At 39.7% G+C, this 22050-nt stretch overlaps 1 protein-coding gene across 3 annotated transcripts in view; it reads left to right on the top strand.

The window, feature by feature from the left end:
* INPP5F (inositol polyphosphate-5-phosphatase F) overlaps positions 1-22050 on the top strand; it is a 41145-nt gene that overhangs the window by 1730 nt on the left and 17365 nt on the right. For all 3 annotated transcript variants that reach the window (XM_048311096.1, XM_048311095.1, XM_048311097.1), the window contains exons 2-6: positions 13181-13261; positions 19862-19998; positions 20695-20823; positions 21413-21580; positions 21807-21863. In XM_048311096.1, coding sequence (XP_048167053.1) covers positions 13181-13261; positions 19862-19998; positions 20695-20823; positions 21413-21580; positions 21807-21863 — 572 coding nt within the window. The remainder of the gene's footprint in view (positions 1-13180; positions 13262-19861; positions 19999-20694; positions 20824-21412; positions 21581-21806; positions 21864-22050) is intronic.

Raw genomic sequence — 22050 nt, 5'->3', positions numbered from 1 at the left:
ACTTTAACTTTTGAAAGCATCAATCCCTTGCTTTCATGCAGCCATTGCTGTGTTTTATTTTATCTTGATGTCCCTTTACTTCCTGGAGGCTTTGCCAGTGCCCAGCAGTTTGTCTGCCTGCTGTTCCAGCAGCATTTTGTCCTTAGGCTGCCTCTGCATTTTCAGGCAGTTTACATGTGATCCCTATTGTGTGTGACCTGCAGATTAACGGAAGGTAATGTGATATTGAAGTCCCTTGGTCTGCTTGAAACTCTCAATTGGTAGCAATGCTTTCCCATTTCCACGTGTTTGCAGCTTTGTTTTTCCAGCCCTGTCTGTGGATCATCTTCTTGACAGTGGACTCCAGGGCTGTGCAATGAAGTGCCTTAGTACTGAAATCCTTAGGGTTGAAAGTAAGCCCAAGAAAGAAACAGTTCTCTCACAGGAAGTGTTTCTTGGATCAATAGCTCTTTCTTGTATTAAGACAAAACTGCATATCCTCAAGTTTGCAATTTTATTACATTTGACCATTTATTATCGAGGCTACTGCCCGGAAATGAGTAGATGGATTTCTGTGTGATGAGTCACTGCCATGTTAAAAAAAACCAAAGTCATAACTTGTGTTCATTGACATGTTTAATAATCTGTCAAAAGGCTGTGATCTAACTATTGTCTCTGCTTGGTTTTGGAGGCTTTGGTTTTATTCTGTCTCACAGGGGCTGCTTTGAATTAATCTTTGCATGTTCATGGGTTGAAATAGATAATACTGATAAACTTTGCAAATCATTGCTTGAGATGGTAGGTCTGAATCTAAAGAGCTGATGCTAAGCTTTAAAATACTCTCCTTCCTCAACTGTAAAGGCATGTTCAGGAATTTGCTAATGTTGAAAGCTGTATTTCTGACCTCTTTGGATCATGCAGATTAACAGCTTGAATTAAAAAAAAAAGGCAAATAATCTTGATAAATATTTGCCGTAAGCAAAGTCTGAGGTTGGCCCTCATTTGAAGGTTGTCAGCCTGTGTTTACAAGATGTTGCTGGGGTTTTTTTATTCTCTAAAGTGAAAGCACTAATGAGTCACCTGCAGGAAATCCATGAATCACTTTGGCATCATAGATTTTTTTTTTTCTTTTTTTAAAGAATTTGGCTGTCTAGAGTGTACTTTTTTCAGTGTAGTGAAAAAACATGTGCTGTTCAATCATGCCTTAAATGCCTTACATCAGGTCTTGGTCAGGATTTCACTCTGGGATTACTCTGTTTATGCTCTGTGTGGCTTCTCCTGACTGGTAGTTTTATACAGATTACAAACATCGTTTTATTGATGATGTTTGGATAAATTATGTATTTATATCTGCATATGTATACATCTTTATATGTGTGTGTGTAAAGGATAAAAAGCATTGAAGACACAAAATTCTTCTCACTGTTTTTTTAGCAGCACAAAAAGGATTGAGACTGTTATGGTGTGAAAGCTTCTATTATCATTGTGCTGGCCTTGATCATATTCCAGGCAGTAATGTCAAATAAGATTGGGAACAGTTGCTACTAAAACTATTTCTTGTAGTTATGCTGATTCCCAGCACTCTATAAAAAAAACCTACCAGATTTTGAAGGATACACAGATTGGAATTAATCTAACACAGTTTTTGGGGGTGTCATGCTCAAAGACTCCATTGCCTCCACCAGTAAGAGTGAGATAGGTTAAGCTGTATCTTACCTCTGGAGCTGTAAACTAGAGGCAAATGAGCATTTGTTTGTTTCAAACACTTTAGGAATTTATTGTTACAGTTTTCATTTTTATCTGTTGAAAATGGTTGTGAGTCAGCAACTGAAGCAATGCATTTTAAATACTTTTAGTGAGGGACATGTTACCAAACAGTATTTTCAGAGGAGCAGGGGACAGATTTCAGGTTAAGTGTCTTAGTCTGATAGCGTGAAATCATGTCTGAATCACAAATTATAAGGCTGTCTAATATTCCAGCTGTGTGCTCGCCTTACTCCTCAAAGGCATTGCAGGAGTTGTGTAGAAATGACTTGTCAGAATTCCTGAGCTGTTCTTCGTGTCTGTAGACTGGAGGAGGAAGTTTCTTTGTGGGAAGTCTGGAAGTGCTCAATGAAGGCCTTGAGCTAATGAATGGTGTAAGGAGTGATGCCACTGCCACCAAAGCACGTATTGCTAAGTTTAAGTCTACAGAGTAGTTCTAGACATGGCTCTGAGGGGTGACAGCCTGAGTGTGAAGTCATGCTACTGAATTATTTCATACAAAATTGCCTTCCTGAGTTTCAGTAGTATGTCTTGGAAACTGCCTGTCTATTCTGGGAAATGAATTCCACAGGAGGCTGTAGCTTTAGAAATATTCTCTCCGTATTTCAAGTTACTTCATAAGGAACCTCAAGCTGTTTTTTGACGCCTTTTTAGCTGCAATGGGTACTGCACTGTTTCTCACCCTTGCTTGCTCATTCTGTTCCCTCTTTTCCCTACTCTTTCTTGGTTGTCAGCACCACGTACTTGTGGCGTATGTGACAAACCAGATGTCAGAACTGATCTGCATTAGCTGCAGCCCAGCGAGAACGTAGGCTGAAAAAATCCTCAGCAGTTGGGTCCCTGTTGCTGCTTTTTCCTTCTTGTGAAAGGTAACGGAGGGGACCAGGGGAGTGGGCTGGGCTGCTCTATATCCTTCGTCTGGTTAAATATTGCATACATTAGTCACTGTTGTAGCTTCTGACTCTGAGACAAGATCTTCATATATATTTCTCAGAGGGAAATTATTTTTTACTTTTTGTAATTCCATCCATGATTCTTTTTATAGAGCATGGTAAACCCAAAACTGAGACTTAAGTGGGTTGACAGTGTGTTACAGCCTGGCCTGGTGAGAATTAAATAAACTTTGAGGTGAAGTGTTTACTTTCCTGTTGAGTCTTAGCAGGTGATGAGTTGAATATGACAAGGGTGTTCCTGTCTCTTTTTTTTTTTGTCTCCTTTTCCTTCTATGAAAAGTTCTGAAAATGCCAAACTTGTCCCAACTCAGATGTGTAGATGTCTTGGAAAGCCTGCTCGTGCTGGAATGACCTGAGGTTTTAAACACATGGAAAGCTCCTAATGCTTGATATCTTGATATTCTGGTGTGGCTGGTTAATTTTTTTTTTTTTTTTTTGCCTTCCCCCTGGAATTAAAATGAATCTAATTCAAGTGGATTTCTGTGGCTTGTATTTTGCTGGCAGAGGTGACTCATCTTTGATCTCATGAGTTAGTATTAACTAAATATTGAATAGGAAATTGCAGACTAACTGCAACTAAAATAATTAGAACAGAAGACACTGATTTCAATTAAGAAAGGTCTGCATCTGTACCAAGGGCTTGTGGTTTTTTCATCTGAGAATGCTGTTCTTCTTGTTAGGTTGTTTCACAGTTTAATGGTGTGGGTAATATTTCAGCTGTATATGCAAGGAAACATTAAAACTTTAGTGATTTTAAGTTTTAAACTTTGAACTGCAGGAAAAGGCAGCCACTTGTTTGATATGCTGCTTGTGTTCTTTCAAAACAACTGTTGCAGATTGGAATGGGATAGAAAATCAAGTGGTAGGAATGGAGTATCAAGAGGAGGAGAAATTTTTGGTTGTATTTCTAGAGGAAGAATTTGGAAATAGTGCAAAGACTGTTTTTTATTAAAGTTTGGCTTTAGTAAACAGGGATATTAATTCTTAATCTATTTTCTTGTTCCAAATATCTTCCCCAATAAAAACTGGGAGAGGACTTTTTGCCTGAAAAGCTGAACCCAAATGAATGAAATACCACTTGGAACACTGAGGTTTTCCTTTTAAGGGAGAAATCTTAGTTGAATAGAGCCCTGGAGCAGTGTTTGCTGAGTCTCTGAAAAACTGAAAACAAGGCCCTTGAACATGCTTTGAACTGGAAAACAGAATTCTGAGCCAAATTTAAAAGTAAATGACCTTGCCCAAGAGGTAATTGCAAAATGTGAATGGCAATTATGCTGGTCTGTCATTAATTGTTATCTTTCAGTTTTTTTCCTTGTCTGCTTCTCAGTTAAGGAAAAACAGCAACTTTTGCACATATGGGTGTGTGATGGTTAAGTTTTTCCCTGTATTTGCATGTCTTCCAGTAACATTTAAAAAATATGTTGCTGCTTGTTGTCTGAGTAGTCAAATTGTTCCCAACAGTTAAAAAAAATAATAAAGGGGGGAATATATGGGGGGTGTGTGGTGTGAACTCCTGTCTGTTCCTGAAACATGTGCCAAGTTTTTGAGTATAACTCCCTTATTTAGTGTTAGAAGTGGTTGTTTCCAATCCATAACTCTTTTTGTGCTTTGAGCCTGATTAGTTGGACAATTAGAGAGAAAAGTTAATTATGGAGTCAGAAGAACAGGTGACAGTGAGGGAAAGCTTTACCTTGCTTAGACTTGGCTCACACTGTAATTCTCTCATGGCTCTTAAGAAGCATTAGCATAAGTCAGCTCAGTGATTAGTAAAACAAACTAATTTCCATAATTGGGAAATTCTTCTGCTCAGTTATTGTTTATATTGTAATTTTTTGAGGATAGAATAGCTTTCTTGCTTTCTTCTTTCAGTATAGCTGTAGCTGAGCAGACCTTTAATAGAGAATCTTCAGAATGAGTGAACATAGTGTTTAAGCTGACAGTTTTGTAAGTAGGTTTGAATAAAATCTTTCTCCTGCCTGATTGATAGTTTCCTTCTTGAAGAGTAAATAGGATTAAAAAAAAAATGCAGACAACCTACTGCTTTCTTAGCTTTAAGGGTATATCCTCAAACAACTTGAGCTTTGTTGAAATACCAGCTAAAAATGGGAATGAATGTGTGTTGGTGTGGAATAATATTAATTAGTGCAGTGTTGTTGCTTTTGGAAGGATAAAAGATATTTTTTCCTTTTCTGTATCACTTCTGAGAAAATGAGTTTGCTAACAGAGTTCAGCAATGTGAACAATAAAGGGAAGCTCTAAAGTAAAAAAAAAAGCCAAACCAACCAAGCGAAGAACCAACCCTCTGAGCTCCAGTGGCTTGGCACTGATTTGCATTTTAAGAGTCCCTGCTGGGTGGTTTTCTGAATGGTATTTACAGGTTTGTGGAAGGGATGTGAGGAGCTGATTCTTAGTTCAAGTGGTAGAAATGCACATTACTACTTGTTGCATATATTTAGCCACCTCTCTAAAGACCACCTTGTGGGTGCTCAAGGCAGTCCATTGGGGGTGCTGGAAGAAAATATTTTGTACCGTTAATAAAAATAAACAGTGTTTTAAAATAGTGTTTATTCACCCATTAAAAACATCTAATCTTTTGTGTGTTTTATAATGTATGCAATGTAAATGAGTTACATGTTCTACTGGACTTATAAATAAATATACGTATTTGGGACACGTCCTAATTTATTTTTTCTTGGTGTGGTACTTGATAAGAAAGTTTGGAGGCCACTGATGCACAGGGTCAGATTCTGTTTGGAGCAAACACTGGTAACAGCAGTTTGTTTCCACTTCTAGTACAGGAGTTCCTTGTGTAATTCCATGTAACATTGGATACTCTCCAGACAACTGAACATTTCCCGTATGTTTTCCAGTTTCCCAAGCAATGCCTGGTGACTCAAGGGATTTTCTGACTGCACCAGAATACAAAGAAGTATTTCTTTATCAAGATGAGTAGTAGGAATTCTTTTTTAGGTGCTTTCTCTGGGACTTGCATCCTGCCTTGGCAGCAGCAGTACAAATGTGTATTGTATGCTCCCATCCCCACTGCTTTAAATCTGTCACTAAATTGTGCTTGACCTGTTTGTGTTCATCCAGTCTAATGCTGAGATATTGGAGAGAAGTGTCCCAATAAAAGAAATAAACTGTTTCATTTTTCTGAGCTCAGCTGGGGCGGTGTGTGCTCTGCAGTGTGCCGGGCTCCTGACTCAGGCACTGTAAACCTTGCACTGAATTCCTGTTTGGAAAACATGCTTTCCATGAGGGGAGGATAAACGGGTGCTCTAAGGAGGCTGTGAGGTGCAGCAGGAATGAGAGAATTAGGGGGGATTTTTTCTTTTAATCCTCCTAGTGTCACCCTTCTGTGGGCTCCTTACAGCAGGGCCAGACTGGGGAGCAGTGGTGATCCCATTTCTCTTCCAAAGCAAAGCATTTCATCTCTAAGTGATGGAGGGCTCTTGGGACTATAACACCTACAGACAGCACAAGCTGTATAAATGACAAATTATATTTAGTCAGGTGATTAGCTGAAGGGATAATTTGTTCAAAGTTTGGAGGGGAATATGCAAGTAAATAAAGTTAACAGTTCATGACAATTAAGAGCTTGTAGTACTAAATGTCTTAATGCTCCATCTTCCTGCAAGTAGCTTGAATACAGTTTTGGAAATCTGTGTTGAAAGGAAAGCTCAATTAGCCTAAGTTTTATTTGCATAAGTAGTAATTTATTTCCTCCAAGAGAAAGAAGTTCAACTTTATACTCTTAAGACTTCCTAGTTAATTTGTAATCTCTTAATCCTGGCTAAAATTCCAGAACACTATTCAAAGATGAGCTGGGACTTGGAAGCAGACTTTCTTTTGAAAAGCCACAGGACATCATAAAGGTCAAGTAATGCTAATAATAAAGTCTTACAGTTGTTTTTGATCTAGAGCAGACACGGTTTAAAGAAAAAAACACCCGAAATCTATTTAAAAATAGTATTGAAGCTTCTTCCTGAAAATTAACACTTCTGGTGTTAAAATTTACATTAGCAGAGCTGAGGGATTTGTTTTGGCTATATATATAGTGAGTTATCCTGCTTTTATTTCTTGTAAATGGATATCTATGGCTTGTGTCGAATGGTGAAAATGATTGAGAATTAGTGCTCTGTCAGACTCCAGGAAGACTTTATGAGAAATGACCCATTAATGTCTGTGCTTATACACTTAGGTGTAACCTGAGGGGAATTCAGTGATGGTGTGTATGTTTTTATGTCGACTACACTGTCGATATAAACACTTTCTAGCTGAGGTTCATTCCCAAAGGCCAAGAAAGAGGGAGATAAGGGGTGCATCTATGCCCTCTGACCTATAGCAAGATTGGAAGCGAAATAGTTACAGCTGCTCAATGGATTGAACCAGGCAGCAGCTCAGTAGTATGGGCTGGATTCAAATGATAAAAAATTTAATCTTTTTTCTTCCTGCCTTTTCCAAAGGAAGCTGCCAGCCTGCCTCCCCAAACTCTTCAGGCTTGCCTCCAGCCATTCTGTGTTGAGCAAGTGGTTTATCCCAAAGCAGCGGTTTATTTTCTTATCAGACTTTGTGCCTGACCTTGGATCAACTCAGCTGGTGGGTAGACAGCAGAAAGAGCCAGAAAGCAGTTTTGGGTTTTGATGCTCTTCCAAGTTGCTTTTGTATCACCTTTATCAGGGTTATGTTTGCTGTAAACACAAAGAATTAAAGAGACTTTATCTGGTGTTGCACGGCTCTGCATCGCTGCTGGTGAGCGCTGAGGGTGGTGGTGGAAGTCAATCACATCAAAGCTGGTTTTGTTCTGAATTTGGGGCAGAAGTTCTGTTGTGCTGCAATTGAATGCTGATACCATCGCTGTGAATGGTAAATGCATTGCAGTGATCATTAATCTCTGACAGGAATCAGCAAAAAACCCCAATATTTGTTTCAGTAGCTTGAATTTATTTAGTAGGATAAGGCAAGGAATGAGCAATTTTGTACTTCAGGATGGAAACTTAGTGAGCAAGTGTATACATCAGAGTGTTAAGGCCTGTCAAACACTGGCAGTTCTATCAAATTTAAACACACTGAGGACAGCAGAGAATGCCTCAAGTCAGGAAAGATCTTCTGTGGGACTCATCTCACTGCTCGTAGTGATTCTTTTTGGACACAGCTTCTGACTTTCTGTTATGAGGAACAATGACTGTTTTGACACTGCTCTTTTATCATCAGCACAATACTGTAAGAAGTCTGTTTCAACATCATTGTGTTGCAGTTTAAAGCTGATAAGTCTTTATTCCTGGCTCGCTGAGGTTCAAAAGAGGACTAGTATGACATTTATAGGAAGATAAGTTTGAATAGGGAAATAAGAGTAACTATTGATAAATTGTATTTCACATTATATCTCAAAACATTGTCTGAATGTGTAAGGAAAGTTCAGTGTTTCCTTTGATAGAGCCTTGTGGTGGTTAATGTTTTTTGATAGATTCCTTAAAAGAGAAAAAAGAATCAAACTTGTCATGAGTTCTTTCAGCATTCAACAGTCAGAAATGTGGCCAGGTCTCATGTATGCTATCTGAAAACTTTTAACTGAGGATTTTCAGTTTTGTTTTGTATGGTTATTTTCTTTTTATGACTTTAAGAGGATGTGGATACCTTCTGTAACATTATCACTGTCTACCATCTTAGGCTGCCTCTTAAATTCGGTAAAATATGTTACAGTTAAATACTAACCTACAGGCTTGCAGTTAACTTACTTGGGTCTCTGAATCTTTACTTATGTAATGATTTTAAATATAGAGTGGTTATAATTCTCAAGGATACAAGATAGTGACTGGAGATTGCTGCTGCCAGATTTACCAGACAGACCAAATGGCTGCAAGGGAACAGTCTTGAACAATTTTAGTGTTACACAAAAGTTGGAGACAGCTTCTTCCTATACAGAGTAAATAGGAGTGCACTCAGCATGAAAGCCCATCTTTGGGGGTTCATGAGAGAATGATAATTAAATTTAATTTGTTTAGTTCATCCATTTCCTGTTTCCAGAGTGCACTCCACAGGAGCAAGAGGTTCATGTTGGTATTTACTGTAGTGGTATTTATTCAGCATGGTTGGGTGTTGGCTCTGAGCTGGGGTTGTCACACAGGAAATCGAACTCTAACCAACAACAAAGTTCTAATCAGAAGGTCGGAACCAGATATATTTTATTTAGTCAGAACAACTGGCTTGCTTCTGTGCTGTCACATAAACTTTCCTGTAAAACGTCCTCTAGAAATAGTGTGAGAAAAACAAATTTTGTGATGCTGTCACCAAAAGGAAGTCAGTGTGATTCTGCAATTGGTCACAGCCTGTAGGCATTTCTCCCATAAGACTTCTTTGGATCTAGGTTTTCTTGGACATTGAAAAAAACATGTTTGTCTCCTTATATGTTGCTAAATAGGTATCTTTTTTTTCCCCCTATGCTCTGCCTTCCCCATGGAAAATTTTCTTAAAGCAGTCAGCCTTTACCATTAGTAGCTTGATAATCACACTTATCTCAAGAGCCAGTGCTGCCCAGCTGGTGGATCCATATTTGCTGCCTTTAAACTCTGAAGGTGGAATATGCATTTGCTTCCAAATGCACTCTCATCTTTTCCAAAGCTTGTCTGTACTTAAAGTTTAGAGCCTTTTCTCATTGTGTCTCTACTGCTGGCGTAGTAGGATTCCTGTAGAAGTCTTGGATTGTCTGGTGCTGCCTCTGTCAGAGGAACCCACAATAGAGCAGCTGTGTAAGACTCACTTGTCTGTACAGTCCCGTTATAACACCAGTTTTCTTATGTCCTTTTACAGGCAGGTCTAAAGTGTTGTTTCCTTATTCCTCTAATTAAAACAAAACCTTGTTTCCTCATTTTTTAATCTCTTGTAAACTCCTAGAGGAAGGCTCTGGATAGCAAGTGAGGTTTTCTTGCTAATACCTTGTCACAGCAGGAAATCAGTGTTTTAGAAAGACATAGAAGGTCTTCTAGATTACTAGGCTTATAGTAGCCACGGTTAACTTCCACTGATTTGGTTCTTTAAATTCCTCCTGTGCCTGGCTTTGTTTGCTGCTTGATACCTCTGGCTGGCTTTTAGATATTGTAGTGGTTTGGTCCAAAATACTCATTACTGTTTATCTGCTGTGAGATAAGAATTAGGAGAAATGCAAAGCAGGCACCAAACTTGAAAGAATATAAAGAAGTTTATTAACAGACCTAAAAGAGGGGAAAAAAAAAAAATTACCACCTTCAGAACTCTCCTCCCCCCACCTTCCTCCCTTCTCCCACTGACAATGTAAAAAGACAACCCTTAAGATGTTCAGTCTGTTTACCACTGCCATAATAACCTTGTTCAGTCCATTTAGAAAGAGAAGTCTCTTCTTGCTCATGCTATGAAAACATTATCACAACGAGACAGCCGCCCACTTCCAAATATTGTTCAGTCCATTTAGGAAGAGGAGTCTCTCTGCTCGCATGTGAGTCCCTTCCCCCGACTTGCAGCTTTTCCCGCAACTGCTTTCGAGGGTCCACTCTTGAAGTTTTTTGGGGTACAGTTTTAAGGTTGAGCCGTTCAGAAACAAAAACAGAGGCCCTTCTCCTTCTCTGGGAGCAAAGGGTCTTCATCATCTTCATCATTAGGACTATCTCTGGGAGCATCTCTAGGAACTGAGGTTTTCTCCTTTCCCATTTGGAGCAAAAGTCCTCATCTGGTCCATCTCTCCCTGCCCAAACTTCTCATGAAATTACAGCTGCATCAGCATCTGCCTATCTCAGCACAGGTGCTTTTGCTTACGAGTTGAACACTCTACCCCCCAGATCTTCATGAAATTACAGCGGGATACTCTGATATATCATAGCTTCACAACAGAATTTCAGCTTTAAGCATCTCCTCTCTCTCTTCCCTAGGGTTTTCAGCTCTTCACAGCAATAAAAGGGTTAATCTCACCTCGGCCTTGCAGCTTTGCAGCTGGAATGTTGAATTTTTCTTGTCGAAGTGGAGAGGGGGGAGAGCCGAGCCGCTCCGGCTGCCCACAGCAAGGCAGTGGGGGGGGTTCCACGGCTGGAACAGGTCCATGGCTCCAGGATGGCCGTGGCCCGGCCTGGCCCAAGCAGGGCCTGGCCGGGCCCGCTGGCCCCCACATGGGGCCCGCAGCCACCTGTGCCAGTGCCGGAAATGAGAGAGAGCTTGGAGGGGGAGTTTGCCTATTCTTAAGTGTGGATCACAGAGGTGGTCACAACTTTAAGTGGCTTAGAGAATTGTCCATATTCAAACTGGCCAGCTGATAGGTTCTTTCAGTTCCCAGAGGAAACTGTAAGCACCCCTTAGCAAGGACGTCCCTTCCGGGACTATGCTTGCTAACCTATGACATTCTCCACCCCTCACCTCTGTGAAGACACATTTAAGAATTATTATCAAAATTACACTCAACTTCTACCATATTCCACCCCTAGATAGTTCAATACAATTACAATATAAGTTTCTCACTATCGTGCTACTTAACTTATGACTTAATACTTGCTTTGCCCAGTATTCCTCCTAATTAATCATTATCTCACAGTTCTCATCAATAGCCCGCATTCTCCACCATTTTGTCGCGGGTTCGGTTTGAACCGAACCGGACGTCCCTTCCGGGACTATGCTTGCTATCATGGTGGAAATATGAGTTTAAAGCTAATTACTAAGCAAGAAGTAGATGAAGTGTGAGACAGTGCAGCTCTAGAAGAGTCCCAGGGTGAAGACAAAACTGGGATTGTGTGGGTGAACTGGGAAAGATGGTGGAGGGTTTGGGAGTGAGGAAGGCTGCCTGTGTTCCTCTTTGCTGATAGTGCAGATTTCCCACTCAGCACAGAGATACTCCCATGTGTTTTTTGGAGTGAAACTGAGCTCAGGCTGTTCTAGAACTTTGTCTGAGCACAAATCTGTCAGGAGGATACAAGATGTGTTCAAGTACTTCAGCAGGGATTGAGGGTACATCAAACCGTTCAGCTCTGTCGTACCGAGCATCACTGATTTCCTGATGCTCAACTGTGTTAGTCTCTTTAAAGTCCATTTCATTCTGGCATGGGTCACACAAGGTTCTGTGCAGATCAAGTCACTGTCCAGAGCACTCCTACAGAGAAAGGAAGAACCAGGAACTTGGTCCAGCCTGGTTACACACATTAATTGCAGCCCTGCACTGCTGCTGCAAATATTGCTTTAAATTCTACTGCTGTGGGCTTTTATTTCTTGCTTGTCTGTGTCCAGGCACATGTGATCCATCCCATTTAATGAGTTCATTCCAGATCTACCCTGACTGCAAACCGTTTCTGTTGTAGCTCATGGAAGTACTTGTATTAATGAGGAAATTAGCTGACTCTAGTGTACTATTAAATGTTGTGCTGGAAGCTAGGAAAAGAATGTTCTTAGAATATCAAGGTCTTAGTTACAAATGTTTCAAGGATGATTCAGTGTTTTAAAATAAGTATGTAAAGAAAATAATCATACTATCAGCTGTCACCTGCAGATGTCAGATTTACAAGAAGAATGAAGGTATTGTAGATAAGTGTTTTTATGTAGATGATTTATACTCTTGCGCTGTGTGCATTTGTTCTTTCAAATGTTCATCTACTTACACCAATAGCTAAGATATTTATTTGTCTGGATGTTAAAACTGGAGAAATTTTTACCTTGGAACAAGTGTGTTTTGGTGAATAATAACAAGCTTGTCCTTCATGGTATAGAAAAACCTCTTTTCCTTTGAGATTTTTCTCTCCTACACAGTTGTTATTTGCTTGTAAGTATTTGTTTTCACTTTAAAGATTTGAATTAGGAATTTTATTCTTTGCCCCACTCTCAAATCCTTGAACAGGTACTGCACCACTGTTAGAAACTCATTTTCTTCCTGCTTTCTCTTCTACTTCCTAGGTGGTTCACTGGAATTTGTTAAGAGTAGAACTAGAAACCTAAACCTTAACTTTGTGTACTTCGATATTCCTTGTAGTTGTGGAGAGTGTTTTAACAAAAGAGGAAGTGTCTGTGTGTGCATGTTTATAGAAAGAGGATGTGAAAGTAATAGTAATTGGATACAAATGGGAGAGAGCTGGGAGTGCAAGTCAACATCTGCTGGGTTTTGAAGCTGTGCTGTGAACTCAGTGACCGCTATTCAGTTTCACTACAGCCATGTAAAATTTTGCTTACGTCAAAAATTCTAGTGGTTATTAGGAGAATTAAGCCTCCATTAAATTCAATTACTGTACCCCAAAGCTACTTTTCCCCCCTCAAAAATCTGGAAAATATCTGTGATAAGGGTTTTTGTTGGATATTTAGTCATTTGGTCATAGCTACTTGGTAACAAGCAAAAATGGAAGTGTGCATCATCTTATTATTGCTGGAATCATTGCACATGTTCTACCCTCTAAGGTGGGGAAAGTGGAGAGGGTGACTGTCCCTGGATTAATTGTCCTGTTGAGTTTACTGTTTAAAACCAGGAACTTTGTTCTTTTTTGCAGCCACTGATCTTCTTTTGGCTTGGAATCCCATTTGTCTGGGCCTGGTAGAGGGAGTCATTGGTAAAGTCCAGCTTCATACAGGTATGTGCTTTGTTCTGTTTTGGTGGGTTTTTATTTGTTTTGTTTACTGCTGAACTTCTGTGATATTGCAAATAATACTGCACAGCTCAAGTGGAATGATGTCGTATTCTTTGCTCTGGAGGAGCACTCCTCAAATATGTGGACTTGTCAAAGTGATTGTATTACAGCTGCACATATAAATTCACTCTGCTCTCCAGTGTATGTATTTTGATTTGACACTGTCTTGTAAAAATAGAGAACTGCATTCATAAATAGTAGAAGCTTGTGTTTGAAGTTCTTTCTGAAGCTCTGTGGGATTTATAAAATTCTTAAACTTTTTGGAATAATCCATTCAAGGAGATTCCTGTACAAAAACTAATAAAGGAAGTTTTCACAAAAGTATAAGGCCTGAATTCTTGATGCTGTATAAAAACCTAAATAAGAATTGCTACATTGCTAGAGGAATATTTGAAAGCAAAAGAAACACTTAAGCTTGCTTGCCATTAAATGACAGCTATACAATTCAAGCAGGTGTAGAATTCATTGTTATTTCAATGATAAGCTTGTCTCTAACTGATAGTAGTAATGTTTTCCTGTAAAATAAACTCAGTACTCCTTTTGCTTTATCAGCTGCAAATTCCTGTAGCCATAATAAATATTTATTTTGATATATACCAGCTTTGTCCAGAAAGATACCTCTGCCAATAGAGCTCTGGCTGTCTATTTACTGGCAGGTAGGAAAGGTAGCCATAAACTCCTGCTGTGTGCCATTCTTTTTGGGAGTGCTTAGACCCTGCATTTAAAGTAGTGCCTGGCAATATGATCAATACAGGTAAAGTTTCAAGTGTGTTCCAGGAGAGCGGGATGGATTAAATGCTGAAATGGATCAGATGTTTGTGGTCCCTTGAATAGAAACAGATTGGTCAGGATGGCAGCATCCTACTGACAATAATGGGATGGAGGACAGGGAACTGGGACACCCTGGCATGAGTGTAGGGCAGATTAGTTGTAGGAACTGTGTGACTCCAGAGGTACTGACACCCCTGGTCCTGTTTCTGGGAGTAATAGTTCAGAGCCCATCTCTCCATGAATTTCATGACCACATCATCTTTCCAGTTGCATCACTTCATCTTCTTTGAATTTCACCTGATATTTTTGTCTGTGCTCAGTCTACAGATTTATTCAGCCACCCTTTTTCAGATCTGGTGATATGGAATGGTTCAGACTCTGCCATCTCACTTTCTCTTCTCTTCATCCAGGTTGTCTGTGCTATTCAGCACGTGCTGTCCATGATGAATGATGGCTAAACTCCAGTAATGACCTTTTTCTGCTGTGGGAAAATGCTCAGTGATTGGTTCTGACACATGTTTTTTGTGTTTGTGTGGGGTGTGGTGTTTAGTTTTAAGACCAGTCCCTTGGGTACACAAAAGCCTTCCCTCCCCTTCTCTCCAGGGAGTCTAGTTATAAAAGCCTTTGAAAGGGGAGACCTCAAATGCTTTCTGGAAGGTTTTTTAGTATGTTGTGGCCACTGAAGATCCTTGCATGTGTGTTTATTGTGAGCTGCTTCCTCTGCTTATGAAATCCGAGTTGAAACTTTCCCCAGACTGTGACACTTCAATAGGTGTCAGCTTGCTGTTGTCAGGTAAATTAAGATTATCAGGTAATAAGACTGATATCTCTTCTTTCCATGTGTCCTATAGAGCTACTGAATCAATTAAGATCATCCAGGCATTCCACTCAGTTGCTGCTTAGGCCAGTGGAAGTGTTTTCTTTTGTCTCTGCCTTGTTCAGATGACACCATCACAAACTGTTCATCCTTTTTGTCGTAGATATTCTGGTACTTAGTGATGCAGCTGTCCTATAAATGGTGTTTTGTTTTCTACCATTAAATGTCTGAAGAAAGATAGCCTCCAGCTATTACCCTTGCTCTTCTTCTGAGAACTCCTTGAATTTGCTGACATTTCCTGATGACTGTCATCCATCAGGCTGCAGTCACAGTGAGAGGGCTGACTGAGATGTCTTACATAGGTCTCTTCAAACCTGCTGTTTTCAGTAAAAAATTCCTACTTGATCATATTCAAGTGCAGCTTGATGTTATCCTCACGCTGACTCATCCAGCAGTCTGTAACAGTAACCTGTCTTCATTACTTATTCTTGTATCAATCTTTGTCACCTGGAAACTTTATCAGCAGAAGTTGTATAAATATTTAACATTGCTGGACCGTTCTGTCCAGACTCAGTAGGAGAACTGTGCTGCAGGAGCTGGGTGAAATGCTTTCTCCACAGAGCTGACCTGCAACAGGAGGACTTGCTGCTCTGATTTATTCTCCCCTGCCCCCAGGTTATGAGGATCAGAAAACTTAATTTGAAGCTCATTTGGTGAATTTGGGCTTGTCCTGCTCAGAGCCTTGTTACCAGCTGTTGTTGAAAAGAGGTTTTAAAAGTCCTTAGCACACACAAGTGCTGGAATCTTCAAATGCCTTTTTAAGTATTGGAGTTGCTACTGGTGCACTCTAGAGCTGTCACTAAGCCTGTATGCACTTGAACGTTTTGGACATAGATCCTCATATGGGCTTGAAAGATTTGCTTATTGCAAGAATGCAGGAATTGTCTAAGGTGACCTTGAAATGTCCCTGTAATCAGTCATGGGCTGTCTGTAATTTAGCATTGGCATACCCTTGCCAATGAGCTGTAACTAGGAATGGGTTTTAATTTACTCTTTAATCTTGCTGGTTTTATTGCTTGCCTCATACAGGAGAATTTGTAGGAAAGCTGCTGTGACAGGGAAGCTGTCTCGTAGAAACCAGCTAGCCAATTTTACATGGTTTACTTTTTAATTCTTTAAAGAATTTTTGACATGAGGGAGCAGTTGTACCTCTGAACATAACAGTATGCTCACATTTGAGATTGAAATCTCTTTAAAGTAGTATTTTGTTCTTCCCCAAAGTGAATTTTCTTAAACATTCAGATACTTTTTTTGTTGTTGTTGTGTGTGGGGAGCTCAAACCCAAACAATAAAACCTTGGTTGAATATCAGAATGTAAGAATATGATCACTTACCATTTTCTGGTCCTTCCTAAGATAACTTATAAGAAAATGCAGAGTAGCAAGGGGAACAAAAGGAAAAGGTTTTAGGATGTATTGTGGAAATGTTACTGAAACAGATAATTGCACATTTTCTTGGTAAGATGCACAGTTAAAACTGTCTTTGCATGATCTTCCCATGTAGAGGCAAACACATCTCTTGCATAAAGCACCTCCTTTATAGAGTATTAATTCTGGTGTTCAGTATATCTGACTATAACCAAAGCTGGATTTTGTAACCAGTTCCAGCAGCTGCCACTTAACACAATCATTTCTGCCACAGCTTCTTCTGTTTCTTGGTCAGAGCCCATCCCTGTGCAGTGCAGTGTGTGTACTTGTATTCATTTGGAGCATTCTTCCAGTGCTGGTTAATTATGACCCAGGTTAAATGCTGCTGACAAGTTTCCACAGACTCTATAAACAGGAGGGAAATGGGGTTCTTTCTTCCTTATCCCCAGCTTTTTTTTGTTAGCATTCCACTGAATCTTGATAGAAACTACAGGCTGTTCAGCATCTGAAATCTCTTCACTGAGATACAACTGAATTTCCTGCAATCAACAAACTAAAGCATTCTTTTTGCATGCTGCCAATTTTTAAGTTGTTCAAGTAACAAAAAGTATGAAAGTGGTAGCATAGAATTTCTTGGCTAAAATCAAAATACTTGCAAAAAGCAGCATTGTTAGTAAACTCATGTACAGTTTAAGAAAAGCTACTGCAAAAGCATTTGGGGAAAGTAAATGCTAGATTGTTTGGGAAGCATTAGAGAAAAACAGCTGACAGTGTTGAAGCAACAGAGGAGTGAATTTCCATTTTAGTGAGGAATGAGAGGTGATAGCTTCCTTTGGATGCAATACATCAAACTAGTTGTGGCCATCTGCTCTGCCATAGTTCATAAAACACTGAAAATGAACATTAGATCCTGAGAGATGACTTGAAACACGTACTTTTCTGGAATGGTGTACACTGTCCTGTTCTGCTGTGCACACCATCCCTCACATGTTGAGCAGGCAATAACTAATCTTCTGTGGAATTGCCTTTTTTTTTTTTTTTTTTTTTCCTTTCTGACTGCAGAAGCACATGCTCTATATTTAGGGATTCAGTTACTTAAAAATTGCTGGCTATTATAATATGCTGCTTTTATGGTTATTGTTGAAGCTTTTACTTCAGGGCATACTTTATCTGCATAATTACTTCCTGACTGTTTGCTTTTGATCTGCTGGGGAATTCCTGTTTTCTTTCAATGTTCTGTGGCTCTGGCGATAATACAAAGAGTTTTGCAATGTACACCATGACATTTCAGTGCATTGCAAAATGACAAAAGGATACTCAACTCACTTGTCTGTATTAAACTCCTAAGTTCTTGTTTACTGCTGCCAGGGTTTGTTAATCTAGGTAAAGGGAAGATTGGGTGGAGATTTTTCCTTTTCTGGTTTTTTACTGTGGCATATCTGCTCAGAAGTGCCTTTACCTTATACTTATCTCTAACAGAACCCTATTGAAGAATTCATTGGAGCTCTAGATGGTCACCTTTCTTAAAAGAGTGTCTGTTTTGTTTGTTGACATACATTGGTGATCTCCTAGGAATAAATTGCGTGGCTAACTTTCTGTAGGTGGGAATAGATGAGATTATAGGACTGCCCAGCAGGAATATCTGCCTGGATGCCCTGTTGTACTTCCTTTCTGTTAAAAGCTTGGATTGCCCTGGCTTGCCAGAGACTGCTGGGTTTGCCTACTAGAAAGCAACATAAAAAGGGTAGGCCTCCTTCTCATATGAACTGATAGGCATCTCTTGTTGGTGGGTTTGGCAGCATTTCAGTTTCTCTTTTTCAAAAGGGTTTTTTTAACCTATTCATTGGTCTTCTCACTGTTGCGTAAAATCTGTCATTTTCCTCAGCTTCCTTTTTCCCATGGCTGCTAGATGGGATGCTGGGGGCAAAGGCAGGTGTTCTCCAAGGCATGTTCCCTACACCTGCACAGAGGAGCTGTTCCAGCACCTGCTCGTCAGTGATGATCACTGTCTAAGTGGCATTTGCTGACACTCCTGTCTTGATTTGGTATCCTTTGATGAGTTTTAGGAGATTGTGCTTGTGTGACAGCTTGGAGTAACCTGGTCCAGCCTCAGGGCTGGCTCTGCTTGGTCAGGGTGACGCCCTGAGATCCCTCCTGACCTGAAGTGTCTCTGATCCTGCAGAGATTATGATTCTGCTGCAGTGTTCAGGAATAGCACAGGACTCCCTTTACAGGATCATGTGTATTAAAGAAGTGGTGGTGCATGTCTTCATTCCCCTTCCCCTCCTCCCCTTTTGAGAGGCACCCTCTGGCTCTCACAGCACGTGTGTTGTTATGAGGATTTGAAATTTCTAAAGGCTTCTTAATACCCAACATAAACATAGCTCTTTTTTAAAGGCAGTAATACAGAATCAGAGGGAGGAGTGGAGTGTCATAGCACAGTTGTCTGTTGGCAATGACTGTTCCTGTTCTTTAGATAAAAGCAACTGCTGGGGTTTTCTGTGTTTTTCTTAAGCATTCAGAGGATAAAATACTGTTTAGAATTTACTGAGCAAGGAGAACAGGCTTTGTATTTGCTGTAGAGCTGCTAAATAGACTTTTCAAAGGCTGTATATCATATTCAGAGTATAATGCATGACACAATCTGCCATCACAAGTGTGGGAGCATATTTAAGTCTACCACAGCCTTTTATGTATTTATATCACCTTTTCAGTTCAACTCAGTTGGCTGCTTCTCAGCTGGGAGAAGCCGTGAGTGTGTATGTTTGTTTCTAAGGCTTTCTCTGCCTTTTCCATCTCCCTTCACAAAACTTTTGCTTTTGACTCCTAAAAGCCCAGCATTCAACTACTGCTGTAACCAAGGGGTTGAAATCTAGGAATGTCCAGGCACTCTTCAGCAGCCAGTGGGAATGTTTGCTCTGTTTCCCTGTCTCATTAAAGTGTGGGTGCTATACCTGCGAGTGCTGTGGGCTGGATGTGTGTATGGAGTGCACCTGTCACCAATATCTTCATTAACTTTAATCTCATTAATTTCTCCACCACTTTATGCACCTCAGGAATGATTTAATGAGCCCTTAAACATGTGTAAACTGCTCATCAGATTTCTTCACTTATGAGTCTCGTAATCAGATGTTACCTGTGTCTCTCTTGTTTGTACCTCCTGTCATGTATCAGACAGCAAAGGGAAATTCTTCACTTGCTGTCTGAGCTGCAGCTGTTCTCAGACTGTGCTGCCATTAGTGGAGTGGCCATCATCCTAGAGATTGCTGATTGCTGTAGGGGAAGCAGGGGTAACCTTAATGTAAGTCTGTGAAATAGTTAATCTTCTTATTATATTAGAGACTGAATAAATATTTTTCAGTTTTGTTTTTTTTTTTTCTTTATTTTATTGCAATGCATAATAACAAAACACAATAATAACAAATCATCATTCATTGGATTCTTCTAGACAAATGGTTTCTGGCACACTAATCAAAATAAATGCCTGGCAAGACAAATAAAAGCATCTACTGATCTCTTTTTTCCCAGATTTACCATGGTGGCTCCTTTTAATTCGTCAGAAAGCATTGATTGGCAAACTTCCAGGAGATCATGAGGTTTGCAAAATAACAAAGATTGCGGTGATTCCACTTTCTGAGACAGAACCTCAGGATCTGGAATTGGAGGTATGGCTGTCCTCAAGGAACTCTGACTGTCCCCCTCCTGCTTCAGTGAAATAAAAGTTAAATGCCTCTTGTCTTTTTTTCCTGGTATAAGCAGACATCTTGAATATTTTGTGCTTTTTTTTAAATACTTTTTTTTGATTAAAACTATTTTTTAAACAGAAATCACAGGTTCTGCTAGGGAGGGAAATTGCAACAAAATAATACCTAAATTTCATAAAGATCACTGAGAATACCACACAAGAACAAGATGTACTGAACCTGGAGAAAGTATATATTTTTTTAATGAATCCTTTGGCTTTCATCCCATTTTGGAATCTTAATTCTATAGCTTGGCTTGAAGGGAAATCCTTACTTCAGATGTTGCAAATGTTTTTTTCCCAGAAGAGAATGGATAAAGGAGCAAAAATAAAAATGAATAATGGTAATGTAATTTGGATGGGAAGTTGAGGTGGGTCTGGGCACTCAGGTGATGTCAAATTGAGGCAGAGATTCTCACAACCACAGGAGGAAATGCCTTTTACAAAAAATGGTGACAATTAGGCTGTAGATGGAAACCTGGATGTTTCCCCTCTATTTCAGTGTCTCCCCTAGGTTTCTGGACATCAAAATCTTGCTTTTGTAGACTTTCAGTTTTCTTTGAACTTTTTATTTAAAGAGTATTTAAATGTTGGCTTTAATTCAATGTCATTATTTTAGCTTTGTAAAAAGCACCACTTTGGGATAAACAAGCCAGAGAAGATTACACAGTCCCCAGATGACACAAAATTTCTGCTGAAGACTCTTACTCAAATTAAATCTAATGTGTCTGCTCCAAATAAAAAGAAGGTAAAGTTTTCTACTTGGTTTTATTTCCCAAAATGTTTAGTTTACAGTTCAGAGGATGTGGTGGATGAATACAAAGACTTTAAAAAAAAACCCCAGTGAAAAACTGCAGAATGTGGAACTACTGTCCTGATACCCACTTTGATTTTTTAAATTTTTTAGCTGTGGCTCTTCTGTGGTTTTTCATTTTGTAATGACATAATTTTGGCAGAATTGCTAATAGAGTTCTTTTCTACCAGGATTAGCTTCTAGTGAAGTTCTAAACTTCTAGAAATTGCTTTGCCTAAGTATCTCTTGTGATGTAGAATTGGACTCAAAATTTGGTGCCTATTTCCTCAGAGAACACCATACAATCTCATCTAACTGCTTTTAACACAATAGTGGCTTAGATTAGGAAGTCAAAACAATAGTTATTAAAATTAGAATTATATTTCTGAGGCTGCTGTCTCTTGTGTTTATCTCTGCTGGGAATTTTAAGGTCCTACTCATCACTGGGAAAATGCTTGTCCTGCAAGGTTAGAAATGGAAAATATGACTGGAGTCTTTTTCACTCACAGAGAGAGACATAAGAAAGCCATTTTTTTTCTTTCAGATTAGAGAAAGCAAAGAGAAAGAGAGACTGGAGAAGAGATTATTGGAGGAGTTGTTCAAAATGTTCATGGATTCAGACTCCTTTTACTACAGCCTGAGCTATGACCTGACAAATTCTGTGCAGAGGCAGAGCGCCTGTGAGAAAACCAACTTACCCCTGTGGCGAAAAGTGAGTGCTTTGTGTTTGCTTCTTGCACCTGGGAGATGAGCTGCCCAGTAATGGGCATGGTCCAAACCTGGCTGGTCACATTCTACAGCAGCTGAACCCCTTGTCCTGTCACCAGCTCAGGTGCAAGGAGACACAAGTCTGCAGCAGCATGACCTGGAGTGTTTTATTAAAAGCACTGACTTGTCCGTACAGCCGTGCAAAAACTGCCCTTTTGTCTTTTAAACAGGTGGATGACAGATTCTTTTGGAACAAGCACATGATTGAGGATCTCATCAGCATTGATGTGAGTCTTATCTCTAATGTGTATTATGAGAACCATTCTTTAGCTTTAGTTGAAATGTTTGCTTAAGGCCTTGTAGAAGTTTGATTACAAACCTGCTTGGCAGACAGGTCAGGATCAGGGCTGTGCCTTCTGTAGCTGAGCAGCTGGCACTGCCCTCTTCCCCCAGCCAGCCTTCCAGTCAGCCTGT

The sequence above is a fragment of the Corvus hawaiiensis genome, chromosome 8 (genome assembly GCF_020740725.1).
Source record: "Corvus hawaiiensis isolate bCorHaw1 chromosome 8, bCorHaw1.pri.cur, whole genome shotgun sequence".
NCBI lineage: Eukaryota > Metazoa > Chordata > Aves > Passeriformes > Corvidae > Corvus > Corvus hawaiiensis.
Note: the sequence above shows the minus strand (reverse complement) of the source record. Positions and strands in the feature narration are given on the sequence as shown.